Genomic DNA, 14606 nt, shown 5'->3' with positions numbered 1-14606 from the left:
CCGAACTGTTTATATTCATTTGTACTGGATCTATTCTCTCAATACACTTGAAAACAAAAACCAGAGCTTTACTCCTATATGTATTAGAAGGAAAACTGCATTGTTGAATTAGATAACCTTTTATGAATTGCACAGGTAATATATCTACTCAAAGCATAGGGTAAGATTATTAGTATGCGTTGGATGGATTTCCCTAAACCCCAATACATTTTCAGATTTTTCTCTGTTGTTTCTTAGGATATGTTCCTTCTTTCCTTGCTGAATTTACTAAGAATTGTTCCAGTCTCTGGGTAGGTACTGATTCTGAGATTGCTTTGTTCCACTACCACCACCACTAAACAGAGGAAAAAGCCTGTCTCTCATGCTGCCTCAGGGATATATATCAGCTTCTGTAACAGATTTTCACCAATTTGACAGGAAAGGAACTGATTCTCACAAATAATCCAGACTTGCCAGTATCATGCTGCAGACCTTGTTGCCTCTGATGGGGATAAATGGTACCTAGGCATGATAAACACAAACTACCCTTACTCTTCAATGGGCAGCCTAAAGAAATAGATGGGTCATATCAAAGGTTTTGTTTCAGTGCCACACAGGCTTACTCATTTCACAGAAAGCACCACAGGAAAAGCAAAGTTACACACTGCTGGCAGAGACCAACATCATACCAACATCAAAAGTGTACAGTAGACACTACATATCGTACTGCATATGACATTTTAGATTTGTACTAGAAAAACAGACTGAAGCTGGTGTAGTTAGAGAGACCTACTTACTGGGGGAGGCACACTGCAAACTGGAAGGTGCTGGCCACTGAAAACCACTGAGCAACCTGGGACCTGCTGCGTGCTGCAGGCTGGAATGTGCTGGCCTGTGCAAAGTGGTATCCCATGGGGAGCCACAGTTGTCACTGTGTATGAAACAGGAACTGTGCCCTGATGGATCTGCGGCAAAAGGAAAAGAAAATGCATTTAATAGCTTACTGTAAAGTCTTAACACTCTTGTACAGCACAGTAAGACAACAAGCTTTTATTTACACATCAGAAAAATAGTATATTCACAAAGGAAGTGTAATAGGAGGTGCATGGTTGTAATTTCTGTTCATTAAAATGTTTTAATCAATGGAATGTTATTTACTGATAAAATTCAGAATTTCTGGGCAAGAGGGAGCTCTCAGCTTAACGTGTTAAAACTTGAGTGGCACCTCAGTCACTCAGTAGCATGTCAGACTATTAAGCCTGCCTACCCTCCCTTCTCTCCCCAAGTTAATTATGAAATTAACCTTCTTATGAAATAAGAAGGTGGTAACTCCCACATAAAAAGCTAATCTACAAGCAGCTCAAGAATTTTCTCAGTTCTGAAGGGACTGATTCAGTACTAATTCAAGAGATTTGTATCTTTAAACAACAAAACAATTTTCCAGATTTTCTTTCTTCCTAAGAGACCACTCTCTTGATTCACTTTCAAGCCAGCATTTAAGCTAAATTCCTAACTTAACTAACAGAACAGCTAACTAGAAAGCGGAAAAGGAGAAGTTAACATGACTAAGAGGCAGCAGACCCTAACTGTCCAGACTCATATTAGGAAACCACGTAACCAAATTTTCTAACTAGTGGCAGTCTGTAAAATTTAATCATCAAACCAAGATCCAAAGGTATTCTGCACCTAGAAACCACATGGGATGTTTGTTTGTTTGAAATTTTGTTGGATTCTTATAACACTGAACGATCTTTTAACATTTTCATGCTCTAATAAAACTGAAAAGGTTTAAGAGTCAGGAAGCAGAGATTAATTGAAAGCAATTATTTCAAAGTACTCTCTTCCTTCATGATCAGGCAAAATAGAATGTTCTTATTTAAAGCAGAACAAGAACAGCTCCTCATGAAGGTGAGAATGAGCAAAGAGAGCTAAACTACCAAACTGGTAGTGTACAGCCCAATAAAGAAACCAAAATAGAACACAGATCACTGAACACAGGTTAAAATCTCAAACATCAATAATGACAGAAACCAGGTTCAGGAAAGACACTGAACGTGAACCAGTTCTGGCTCTGCTACGAAAAGCTGGGCCTAAGTGCAATGCTATATGTGATCCTGGAATGTTTGTTGCTCATAATAATAATAAAGAAATGACTTCTCAAAACGTTCATGCCCCTGAATTGGAAAGTAGCACCATGGAAGACTTCGGTCAGTCTGGAAATACATCTAATCACAGATGGTGTTTGGCAGTGGAATGGAAAACTGTTCAGCCAGACTTGTAATGAGCTTACATCATAAAGCAAGAGCATTTTCAGACCTCCAGCAGAAGAACTCCTAAAAATATAAGTGTGTGAGATGCTAGAATGGCACTGGCTTCTATCCTTTCACTTGGTCCCAAACACAAATCCTTCCCTGCTGAGAACTGCTCTGCACACATAGTGTGACACACTAGCGCTATGCATCTGCACTGAATGCCAACCAGCTTTTAAGCACAGATGTTACAGCTGCATTCTGTGCGTGTGCAGCTCCCGATGTGGACATCTAGGATCTACTCGCAGCTATGTAGCAAGCAGTGTTCTTGTGCTATGGCCTCTTAATTTAGTAGACAACAACAAAGGTTACCTCAACAGGATCACAGAATCATTTAGGCTGGAAAAGACCACTGAGCTCCTCAAGTCCAACCATTAACCCAGCACTGCCACCCCTAAATCATGTCTGTAATTGCCACACCTACATGTGGCAATGGTGAGGCACTGTGACTCCACCACCTCCCTGGGAAGCCAGATCCAATGCTTGACCACCCTTTCAGTAATTTTTTGTAATATCCAGTCTACACTACCATTGTCCAACTTCCTCCTGTCCTGTCACTTATTACTTGGGAAACCAATGCCCAGGTTACAACCTCCTTTCAGGTACTTTTAGAGATTGGTAAAGTCTTCCCAGAGCCTCCTTTTCGCCAGGGTAAACACACAGCTCCCTCAGCCACTCCTCATATGATCTGTGCTCCAGATCCTTCACCAGTTCCACTGCTCTTCCAAGGACATGCTCCATCAATGCAATGTCCCTATTGTAGTGAGAGGCCCAAAACTTCTTTTACAGGTTCTCAATTACAGAATTCTATACAAAGTGCTGTCGTGGAGAGGAATTATTTACTTTCTGGACCAACTTGAATATAATTTTTTCATATAATTTAAGGAGGAGTTGATTAGGCTTGGAGAGTTGATTTAGTTATGCAACAAAACTATTGTGATTCCTGCTGCTACACAGACAACCAACTATAGGCATTGTAATTCTACCTCTAAATAATACATTCTAACCGTATTATTTGTGACTCCTAAGCTAAGGTGAAGCCTTTCATGTGAAATAGAATACATAATTAATAAGTATCATACTACATCTTTCTTGCAAGAAACTAATTACAAAAGCAGAATAACTGCATTTCAAAGGTTTGAGACAGAGACACAGAGAAGTATGCCAATTTATGTACTGACAAATTGTTAAGTATGAATTGTTAAGTATCAATCTTCTTTATTAAAAGTGTGAATGTTTGGAGTTTATTTTTTTCAGTGCCCACTGCAATGCTTCATACACATAATATTCAACAAAAACCACCACTCTGTAAGAAGTCAAATAGAAATTAGTGCTCTGTGACTTTCATTGTCAACCATGACACGAGACGATTTGGTGAGGAGAGCGATCTTGAAGATGGTGGGAAAACCCCCTAAAACCAAACACCACCTCTCAAACAGCCTTCTCATTGTGCTGTAAAAATTTTACCTGATCATGAATGTCAACCATCACTGCATTCTGCTGTGGTGGGTGAGCAGCTGGGTGCAACATACGAGGAGATACATTCGGTGGGCGAAAAGCTCGAGGCTCTTCTATTGCTTGCTGCTGTCCATAGGAGAGATGGTGATAGTTTTCATCCTGGCTAATAGAATTATGTCTAGACAAACGATCTCTCCTTGTTCTCTGACGTCGAACGGGAGGACTGGAAATGCATTAAAAAAATTAGAGGTTATGTAAATGACATAAATCCTTCTTACTAACTAAAACCTCAAGAGAATCAAATATCCAGGAATTTTTTGAACTGGAAAATTTTACTAGAACAAGTTTAGTAGATTGGATTAATTTTTTTTTGCTGACAGAACTTCTAGAATCCTTATAAATGACACTTTTTTCAGTATGGAAATGCTTAGCAAAGCATAACTTAGTGCTGTTAGGGAAACCAAGAGGAGAACTGCAATGTAAATATTACCTTGTTAAAAAAATAACACTTGGATTGCCACAGTAGTACTCAAAAGTCAAGACAGCAATCTTCATGATATTCCCATGCCTTTATTCTATCTAAGTAAAAATCCTTCATTAAATGATCACAGATTTCCCCAGGGTCTATGTTTCAACCACACCACATACTGATTGCTTGTTTAGTGATAGCAGACAAAACAGTAGACTTCTTTGAAGAAACAAATTAATTTTTCAGCTCTCACATGTTCACTGCATAACTTGAGTGCATTCTAAAATTCTCTCCAGGAGGTCTCACAAAATTATGATTGTGGCATTGTTTCTTTTCCAGAGTGGAGAAATTCTGTAGACAGACTTAGACCACAGCATATACCTGTTAGAGCAACTGATCTACAGGTGTAGGATTTGATTATGTATTCTTATATAATTGTGCACAAGTTCTGAGTAGAGCTGCAACTATCTTGAGCTAAAAGTTCTAGAAATCAGAGACCACTGGCTCAGGTTCAGCACCCAAAAAAAGATGCACACAGATATGATAAACTCACTATGAGAAGTTTTGAACAAGTCACTTCTCATTTATTTGGAAAGGGAAAGCACTGAGAGCACAAAATGATCTTGCAGTACTTTCAGCACATGCCTTCCAATCTCCACCACACACTCAAGTTACAGGTCCCAGAAGCAGCAGCATATTAAAGCCACATAGGGTGAAATGGTTTCCAATTTATGAAACAGGCTAAAGGACCTAAACTGCAGAGAAGAGACAAAAAGAATCTGTGACCATTACTAGAACATGTCCACTCCAACTGCATGGAACAGAATTTCTGCTATTATGAAATAAAAATCATATCAACCTGCAACCTGTTGGCAAATCCCAGATACTTCTCAGGCTGAGTCCAACTTTTGTGCTGCATGAAACAGACATACTCGGGGAAAGTGAGACCACATCACCAGCTACCCAGATGCAACTGTAAGCATATGATACAATGTCTCAGGCCACTCTTTTGCTACCCTACCTCACAAAGATTTTTGACACTATTGCCTCTCTTAGAACTGAAACAAATGGTAATTCTCAACAGGTCAGACAGAAGGCCTAAGGCCAGGCTGTAACACAGCAAAGAAAAAACCAAATTTTAAAATGCATAACCACCTTTATTTTTATAAACAACCATGGCAGAACATACAAGCTGTGTTTTCTTCTAACCACTGAGAAACCTAAACTTTAGTTCTTACTAGTGTATTTTAAACCCAGTTTTCTTTCCTGAAGTGTTTGCTGCATGCTGCATTGCTTTATTACTAATATGGTATAACTGCTACATTCTCCTTAGGTAAAACTGCATATATAATTTCTAATCATGGAACAAGTAATGCAGAAGATGTTCTACTGCTTGGAATACTCAGTTGTTTTAAATTTGCTATTTCCTGCTATGAAACAGAAATGGTCTGAATAATTTAACATAAAAACACCTATGTGAGGATTTTTCTTTGAAAAAGCTCCAAAAATAGTGAAAAGTTACAAAAGACAGCGCAGCTGCTTCAGAAGAACAAAATTCTCTTAACTGCCACCAGCACTTAGACAAGGTGGCTTCTTAGACAAGGTAGTAGTTCTCATAAAACTAGTCTTGCCTCTGTCTTAGGTAAAAGGCCTGATTTTACTTTTCCATGAACCAGAATTATGAAAAAACCAACAAAGACTGGCAAAAATTCTGGAGTATCTTTAAAAATGAATGAATATGTAGCATTCTCTGGAAAAAAGCCAAGCTGTATTTTGTCCTGTGCAGAATTATAAATATACTATCCTTTCAGTCAGCAAAATTCAGAATATCTGTATACATGGCTTTATTAGCTTCTGAATTATTGGAAATTACTTCAGAATAATTGTCAAGACATGGGTCTAAACTATTAATAAACTTCAGTAATGAATTTGGGCTTGAAGTCTTTAAAAACAGCCACAAAAAATCCTCTGTTACTATATGCACACTATAAACATGGCAAATGCCAGGTTAAAACAAAGAGACAGGATGAAAATGGTGAAAAAGTTGCAGGAATTCCTACCCTCAGGTAAGAACAGCCATCAAAAGGTACCCATAACTGCAGAGTTAGTATGTGCAGATCTTAGTATTTGTAACAAAGGTAATTTCTTTGCAGTAAGACATTCTTGAATCCCTTTAGTTCAGAATTACATTCAAGACAAGGAGGAAAGGAAGCACAGATGAAAGGTAAGGCACAACAATGGTACAGATACCCCCATTTCACAATGACTGATAAAGATAAATTGCAATGGCCTTCTCTGTTTCACACAGGCATGCATTATGCTCTTACATTCGTAATTTATCTGTACTATATATAAGTATCTAGACAAAAAGAATCTTTCTGCAAATTCACACCAGAAGGCTATCTTTATTAATGCAGTATTTGTTTGCTTACAACGAATCAGAATAAAAAACCACAACAAATCGGGGCACTCTTGTGTTAGGCACAGTACAAAATCAGTGTTACCAAGAGGAAAGGTCAAAATAGCAAGGTAGGTAATAAAAAAAAAATCCAGGTAATAAAAATACTCAAGACAGGCTGTCCTGATCAACAGGAGTCAACTGGTAGGATGAAGGAGTTAATGCTGATGACACTAGGGCAGTGATGTCCACACTAGACACACTTCAAAGGTTCTGCCTGCACTTGCCCTAGCCTGCTTCCTTGAGCTCAGTGACCATTTGCTGCTGGAGTTCACCTTCCATCTTATCTTAAACCTGAAAGCCTGCCAAACTCTGAAACCATTCTGCAATGAGAAGAGAAAACAAAGCAGGGAAAACAAAAAAAATTGCTTCAAAAGCATAAGCATAACCTCACCTAAAGCATTAATAACAGATGCACTCATAATGATCTTAAAGACACAAGCTTTTGATCTATGAGAATGGCTATTAGTTCTGGTATGACTCCAGAGCACTCTTAAGACTCAGAAAGACTCCTGCAAAACAAGAAACATGTATGTATTGTTCTCCCTAAAAACGCTGGTTCTAGAAGAAACTAGGTGCACTGTTATTGTGGAACTGACCTGAAGCTAGCTCAAATGCAACACTGCACCCAAACTAAAAAATGCACTGACCCAAGTGCAGGGAAACAAAGTACTGATACATTCAGGTGTCTCTGATTAGAGCAAAATCTTGTGTTATTACCCAGGAGCAAGCGAGTTGGCTCTAGAAAGAGTAATGTTTGTGTTCATAAAGCTGCAGCCAACCTAACATTCCTGTCAGACTGAAGACGGCTTGGCAATGAGGTGTCTCCCTCTTTGCAAGTGGCTTACTTGCAAAAAGCTACAGGCTACTACTTCATTAGCACTTGACTGCATCTGAACAGCAAGACACTTGTCCTGTGCACATTCAGCCCTTACACATTTCCGCTCTTATCCTTCATCCCATGGTATATCCAAACTGTCTAGATTCTGCTGTCAAGCATTTAGCCAGACAACTAGACAGATAGTTAGTTAAGCACTATCTTAAGTTAGTTAAGAACTGTTTAACTCTGCAGATGTTAATGAACAGTGCAAAGAAATTTGTGTAAGCTGACTGGACACCAAACAAAAATGACTGAATACACATAAGCTAGGCATCTCAGCTCAAAACATTTGAGGTCAAGATCATTTTGTGGGCCAAATGCCCCTAACAGAGCATCCTTGTACCAAACTATATGAAAGGTCTGATCTTCTGTCTTCACAACAATCCTTTTAAGTTCACAATTTAATCTCTTTCCTAAGTCTGACAAGCTGCATTGAGAGCTGCACATTTTACATGCCACTGACCGAGGGCTTTCAAATTCATGAAGTTGAAGCAAAGATACAAAAATAGCATGCTTTAAGCTCTCTTGCTGCAAAACTACTGGGTGACCATTGTTGACAAATTTGATTTGTGGAATCTGAAGAAAAGTAGCTAAATAGATCTTAAGCCTAAATTTAATATTAATGAAAAAGGGCAGACATGTTTGGTTTTTTTTTCAGTACAAACCAAGCCAAAACATTTCTTAGAAGCAAACAGAGACAGTGTGTTTTAGCTGGCATAAGACGACTCAGTATATTTGAGGCAGAATGTGAGGCAACGAAAGCTTCTGTTTTGGATAATTTAACTAGAATAGCAAAAAAAAAATCTGTGAGTTCATGTTTTGCTAGAGTGTCATCCATCCAGGTCCCAGTTCCAATTTCTCTCTTCCATGACCACTAGAACTTATTCCAAAATCTCTGCTTTGAGAAGCTGATGAGCCACAAGCTAAAACCAACACAAAAATCTAATTACTACTACACGTGAATCACCCACCTCAGCAAACATGTGACACTATGCTAACCTTCTCATCTCCTCAGCTGGTGTCTCTAATCTTTATTTTGATTGGTTTTAAGTACAATAATAATTGTGACTGTAGTGAAAATGATGGTATTACACAAGTAATTCTTAACACCTTTAAAAGAACCCTGATGAGAAACATTTTTCCTTGCACTTTTCTACATTTTTTTTACCTCAGCACAGAGTAATAGAGAATTATGTTCATAATAAAAAACGTTTGGAGCACTCTTTTCCTCAAGCTGACTTTTCAGATAAGATGATGCACAAGCCTGAAATACTTCCAGTAGCCTTTTAGTCACAACTGCATTATATTACAGCTCAAAGGAAATGTTAGCATGTTTACCATGTGTAATCTAGTCAGTGGTACCCAAAACACACTTTCCTTGAGCTAAAATCAGAAAGAGTAAGAACTTTTTTCCCAAGCTACCCAGCTTGCTTACCTCCTCCTGTTTCGTGCAGGTGTGTTGCATCGTTCCCCTGAGAAGTGGTGTTGGTTGGGTCGAGCCAAAGGAGGTTGCCTGTTTGATGTCATCTCCCATGGTCGCATTGGTGGTGATGGGGCTGGTGATGCTGCTGTGTAGTCAAAGACGGAATGGGAAAGGCGTTGTCGCTTGGGACTAGGACTGTCTTCGCTCTACACCAGTGCAAAGAAAACAAAAACAAAACAAAAACAAAACCAACCTCCAGATGAGTGAATTGCAAACCATACTTCAGTATTGCTTTGCACCTAGCATTACAAGTGACTCCTTGAAAACTGAAGACATCATGAAATTTAGCACCTACAAGTATTCATCTTTATATTTTGTTTATAAATGCTGATTTTTTATGGTTCCCTAACCTCTAGAAAAATTAAATTCCAACATCCATGCAAAATCAAAACTTTATCAGAAAAGAGTAACATGAAGAAAGTAAACTATCATCTATTTTACATTCCTCCTGCAATAGCACTTACAGGCTACAGAAGCATGGGAATCAGCAATGGAATCAGTACAAGTCAGTAAGCAGCTGGTATACAGAGCTTACTCTCTGCACTGGACCTCCTTCCTATCAGGTCTGTACCTAGCTAATCTGACATTTGCTCTGTACTGCAGCCTATTTTACTTCTGCTAACTCAGCACAGAGATGCTTCATCCTTCTAGTTATTCCTTTAATCATAACCATTCATACACCTAACCTGAAAAAAAAATTATCAATCTCCAGTTAAAACTTAATTTTAACTCCACAAGGCCTATTCCTTCATAGTGCTTGAAATTTCCAGGGCTGATGTGAAGGTCATTCACCTCCAAGCAATGTTTTCCCAGTTGGCTACGAACACAACTTCCACTGTGTGTCCATGCTATCGAACAGAGCTGTAATTCTTTTCAGAAGCTCCCACCAATGCCTATGAAGCCAGCATAAAACGCAATAAACACCCCTCCCCTCCAACTCACTATTTTGAAAAATTAAAATACATCATGCTGTTAATAGACACGACAATTGAAAATACAGAAAACTACCCATCAAACTGCAGAGATCAGCAACTGAACAAAAAACTAAAACCACATGAACTACCACTGGAACTATCCTTGAGTCCAAGCATCATGTGAACTTCTCTGTCAGAATTCCCAGTGCAAGCAAACTTCTAGTATTTAGTTGGCCTCTAGCTTGTCCAGTCACTCCACCACTTCTGTTTTAGTCCATCACTGCACTGTTTCAATCACATTTGCATGTAATTGCAGATAGCTGAAGCAGAGAAAACAACTTGCCTGCAATGGCTTTATGTTCCAGAACTGCCCCCTCGCCCGAGATTGTTAGAGGTCTCACTTCACACTTATCTGTAGACTGGACTCTGGACCTCTCCTGCCTCTTAGCTTTACAGGAGCATTTTGTTTTCTGAACAGTATTTAGTTGCTTCTTGGTAGGTTTCCATCAACATATAGTTTGTACTCCAGCATTCTTTGCAGTGCAAGGACACTCCTTTAAGAATGAGAAGTTTTGTTCAAGTGTTCAAGAGACAAAAGGTATTTTTCCTCTCTTTGATTTGTGGCCATTTTTTATAAAATTTTAGAGTTTTTCAGTCTCTTGTCTTCAAATACTTGAACACAGACTGTAGTTTTTCCCTACTGTATCTTATCTAAAACAGTCATCTTCCTTAGAGAACTATCCGAATAATCCATGCATCTGCTTGTTGCTCAATCTCTTTTGAACTCCTTAACCAACTGCACTTTAATTTTTCAGAGAAAAGTAGGTTAAAAGGCAGGTATGCACCTGATGGTTCATGACAGTAGATGTCCAGGTAAAGGGTGACTCTTCCAGAAGGTTGCTAGCCCTGAGAAGCTCAACACCAAAAAAAAATACAACTGGAAGAGATACCCAGTAAGTGCCTTGAGATCACAGCTTGTGTGAAAACACATATTTTATCAGATTTCAGAGAACACTGCCAAAGATAAATCTTACAGCAACTGTGCTACAAGAGTGAGAGAAGGATGATTTGTTGCCCAACTTCTTCACCATGATGACTAAGTCTATTCAAAGAGAGACAGGTAATAAAAGTGCTGGTAAATTAGGTATGCTGGGATTTTGTGAGTGTAGAAGAAAATGGCAAATGGAGGAAGAAAAAGAAGTGGATTTAGTGAAGCTGGCAGAAAACAAAATCTTGAAAGAATACAATAACCACTTCTATCCTAATACAATCTATACGTGCCTCTGGCTGGGGATCTCCCACTGGTACTGCCCTAATTTAAATGTGACACCCTTCCCAAGCATTAACACTAATATACCCTGCCCCATAGAAAGCAGTCTACTTTGCAAAGACGGCTCCTCTATTATTATTTTATTTTCCTTTTGCATCAGGAGTGCACCACTTCAAACACTGTGGAGATGTAAACTGCTAAGCAGTCGCCTTCATCACCACTCCAGATTACTAAGGCTCACAGATATTTCAAACTCTGTAAGTGCTAACTGCCCTCTGCAGTAAGCAACAGTAACTTTACTCAAAATTGTTTCCCATTAGAACGAAAATAAAGGTAAAATAATTTTTTGGAACTACATGTACAGAGATTTAAAATGTAATTGTGTCTTTTTCTGTACTGAAAAAGAAGTAACCTAAAGCTAAGCTCGACTTATTTGCAAACAGATTCTATAAAAACCGCAATATAGACCTAATTAATTGAAGATCTCATGTTTTGTCTTAGTTTTTATTAAGAAACCAATTCTCATGTGGTAATTGTATCAATACTAGCATGCACGAAAGTACAAGGAGCTAATAGAAGACACATATCCTGTATAATTTTGTTTTCATATTATTTTCAATCAGCGTGTGGAATAACTATATATTGACAGTATTTTAGACAGTTGTTTCAGCCTACCTTCTTATTATTCACCACTAAGTTTAGTAGTTTATTTGTGGAATATACGACACTTTCCAAAATGACAAGTCTCCAAATCCCAAATGGCTCTTATTGTTTTTTGCTCGTACTCAAAATATTTTCTGGCACTATTCCTAATTTTTTCAACCATACAGTATACAGGGTCCAACATGCAACAAGAACAGACTGATGGCAGTTATCAAGAACATTCTACCTAGCATTTAACTAACAAGATAAATTCACTGCCCTTCTTTAAAATACACTGAACCAAAAGAGCATGAAGAACAGGAATATAGATTACTTCGTATTTAAAGAAAGCAGTACCAGGACAAAGTCATCAGACTTTTACTAGTAAAAGTAGCAGCATATGTCACTATTTGTAGCATATGTGACTTTTACTAGTAAAAGAAGCAGCAAGACCACTAAAATATACAATCCCATCCCTAAAAGTGGGCATTCCACTGACATTCCCAAAAGTTATCATTTCACTGACACACATAGTATAGTTGTCTCATACTCATCTGTGCACCCCATAAACTCTCATTACTGTAATGGTAATAAAGGTGAATACAGAGTTTGCCTGTTTGTAAAACACTGTTTAAAAGTGTTTGTTCTGTTTCTGTATGGGTTTATTGCAGTAATGTTTTATCTGAAAGCTTTTCCATTTTATTTGGGGAAAACCAAGGTATTTTCACCAAGGCAACACCCTTTGAGGTGTGTTTTTGCCACTGTCCTTTTCCAGTAAAATTATAAATACTGCAGCCACACACTGATTATTAACCATCACAGAATGGAATTATTAGCAAAGCCATTACTACAAATATTTGAAAATAATTTTCCTCTCCAACTCCTATATATTTCCACTTACTGGTCCTGCAAAACACAAGAAACTAGTCCATACCCTCCATCTCAAATTCAGAGAATAAACTACATCTATCCTGTAGCCCACAAAAAAACCTGTATTTTAAAAGCAAACTAATACTTCAGGAATATTCTCATGCATAGCCCATAGAAGGCTTTACATAAGGATAATCTGATGGGCATGCCCTATAAAACCCTACCACAGGCTGACCAGGAATCATCAGCTGCATGTTTCCTCTTCATGACTGCATACTGAAAAGGAAAATATTTTTCGCCATGACACTGAAGCCCTAAGTTTTAGCTTTAATATTTTTCAGATTCTGTGCTGCCTATGTGTGTAGTTCTGAGCTTCATATCAAGTGGTAAGCTCTCTTCACAGAGTAGGTAGACAAAACAATTCTTTTTCTAGCTTGGGACCAAGGACAACCATTAACAAGTTTATGCCCAAGAGCATAAACAAGGGTGAATTGTAGAGAGAAAACAAGAAGAATGGGACTTCATAATCTGAAGGTGTAATTGGGCAATTAACCCCAATATGCAAACAGACCAAAATTTAAGGAAGTACGGTACCTTGTAACTGGTCATCCGTTTGGTGATCAGTCTGGGTTTATCTTGGGTTTAGCCCTGGCCAGGGTCTTACACTGCCCAAGGTGTATTATTCTTTATAACTTTTAACATATACCTACTTTATTCTTTAACTCTGTCTAGCCTCTGTTCTAGGTCAGCTTTCTCAAGGCATCAATATAAGTTGGTAAACATCAATATTTATAAGCATTTTCAATTTAACTACAGGCATCCAGTAAACTGAGTATTCTGCATATCCTATCTGCTCCAACAATTCTAACAACTGTAATATGAATTACATTTCAACACTTTGGTTAGTCTGATGGTACCTACAGTAACAGTAAGTTCTTGGGCTCAACAGACAGTTACATCCAAATACAGTGGCTTGCTCATAATCCAAGACCAAACTAATCCTAAGTACATTTTTTGGCCAAGGTCGAATAAGCTCTGCCCACAACCCTAAGCCAAGGCAAGGGGAATCACTTATGTGACAGATGAAGGCATTTCAGGCCAGATGGCTTTGTAAGCATTACTGTCTTCTTCCATCTCTTCCACAGAAACAAGAAGCTGCAGAAGTTTAACTTTGGTGTGGCATTACAACGCAAAGTTTACAAGCTCACGCAACTCCCCTGTAGCTGTCACTATAGATAGAAATTCTGTAGGAAACCAACAAAATAATTCAGATAGCTACAGCCCCTCCAGCTCCTGCCACCAAGAACCTCACTCACTTCTACCACTGGCAATGCAGACCTGGCTGTTGCCAACATCTCCAGAGGGACTCCAGCTGCTGCCCTAGTTTCTACTCAAGCTGGTCTCACCTAGCCCCAGCAGCACTCACATACATGGTACAGAAAGTGAAATTACACAGAGAGGCAGTTAAGAAAAGATCTAATAAAACAGGACAGACTGCAGAGATCAGGCACAGGGCTCAGCCAAACAACGGTAAAGACTAGCCACAGTTCATATGTATCGGCCCTTTTTCTGTCTGGCCTCATTTTGTCCCTTTTCCAACTCCCCTTGCAAATCACCTTCTCAGATGGCATAATCTCACTGACCTGCCCCAATATCCTAGACTCTCAGGTTTGCATCCTGATAAATCACAGAATCCTTGTTTGTGCGCACATTTCCGATAGCTCATCAGTTACTGTGACAGACCAGGTTTTGTTTCTTACGTTTGTCTCCATTAAGTTTGCTTAGCAGGTTTGTGACTCTCTCCATAAGTGGTTTATGACTCTCTCCTTTCTCTCACAGTGCCATGCAATGAGGTCTACAATCAAATAATCTCA

The 14606-nt window shown here is 38.7% G+C and overlaps 2 protein-coding genes across 3 annotated transcripts in view; both read right to left on the bottom strand.

Annotated features, from left to right (window-relative positions):
• Positions 1-14606, bottom strand: part of SHB (SH2 domain containing adaptor protein B) — a 333076-nt gene that overhangs the window by 147761 nt on the left and 170709 nt on the right. The window lies entirely within an intron of this gene.
• Positions 1-14606, bottom strand: part of RNF38 (ring finger protein 38) — a 106002-nt gene that overhangs the window by 20243 nt on the left and 71153 nt on the right. For both annotated transcript variants that reach the window (XM_054283642.1, XM_054283651.1), the window contains 3 exons: positions 8989-9182; positions 3756-3969; positions 777-944 (listed from right to left, as the gene is read on the bottom strand). In XM_054283642.1, coding sequence (XP_054139617.1) covers positions 777-944; positions 3756-3969; positions 8989-9182 — 576 coding nt within the window. The remainder of the gene's footprint in view (positions 1-776; positions 945-3755; positions 3970-8988; positions 9183-14606) is intronic.

The sequence above is a fragment of the Melozone crissalis genome, unplaced genomic scaffold (genome assembly GCF_028551555.1).
Source record: "Melozone crissalis strain CALT ecotype California unplaced genomic scaffold, PUWL_Pcris_2 ptg000005l_1, whole genome shotgun sequence".
Classification (NCBI taxonomy): Eukaryota; Metazoa; Chordata; class Aves; order Passeriformes; family Passerellidae; genus Melozone; species Melozone crissalis.
Note: the sequence above shows the minus strand (reverse complement) of the source record. Positions and strands in the feature narration are given on the sequence as shown.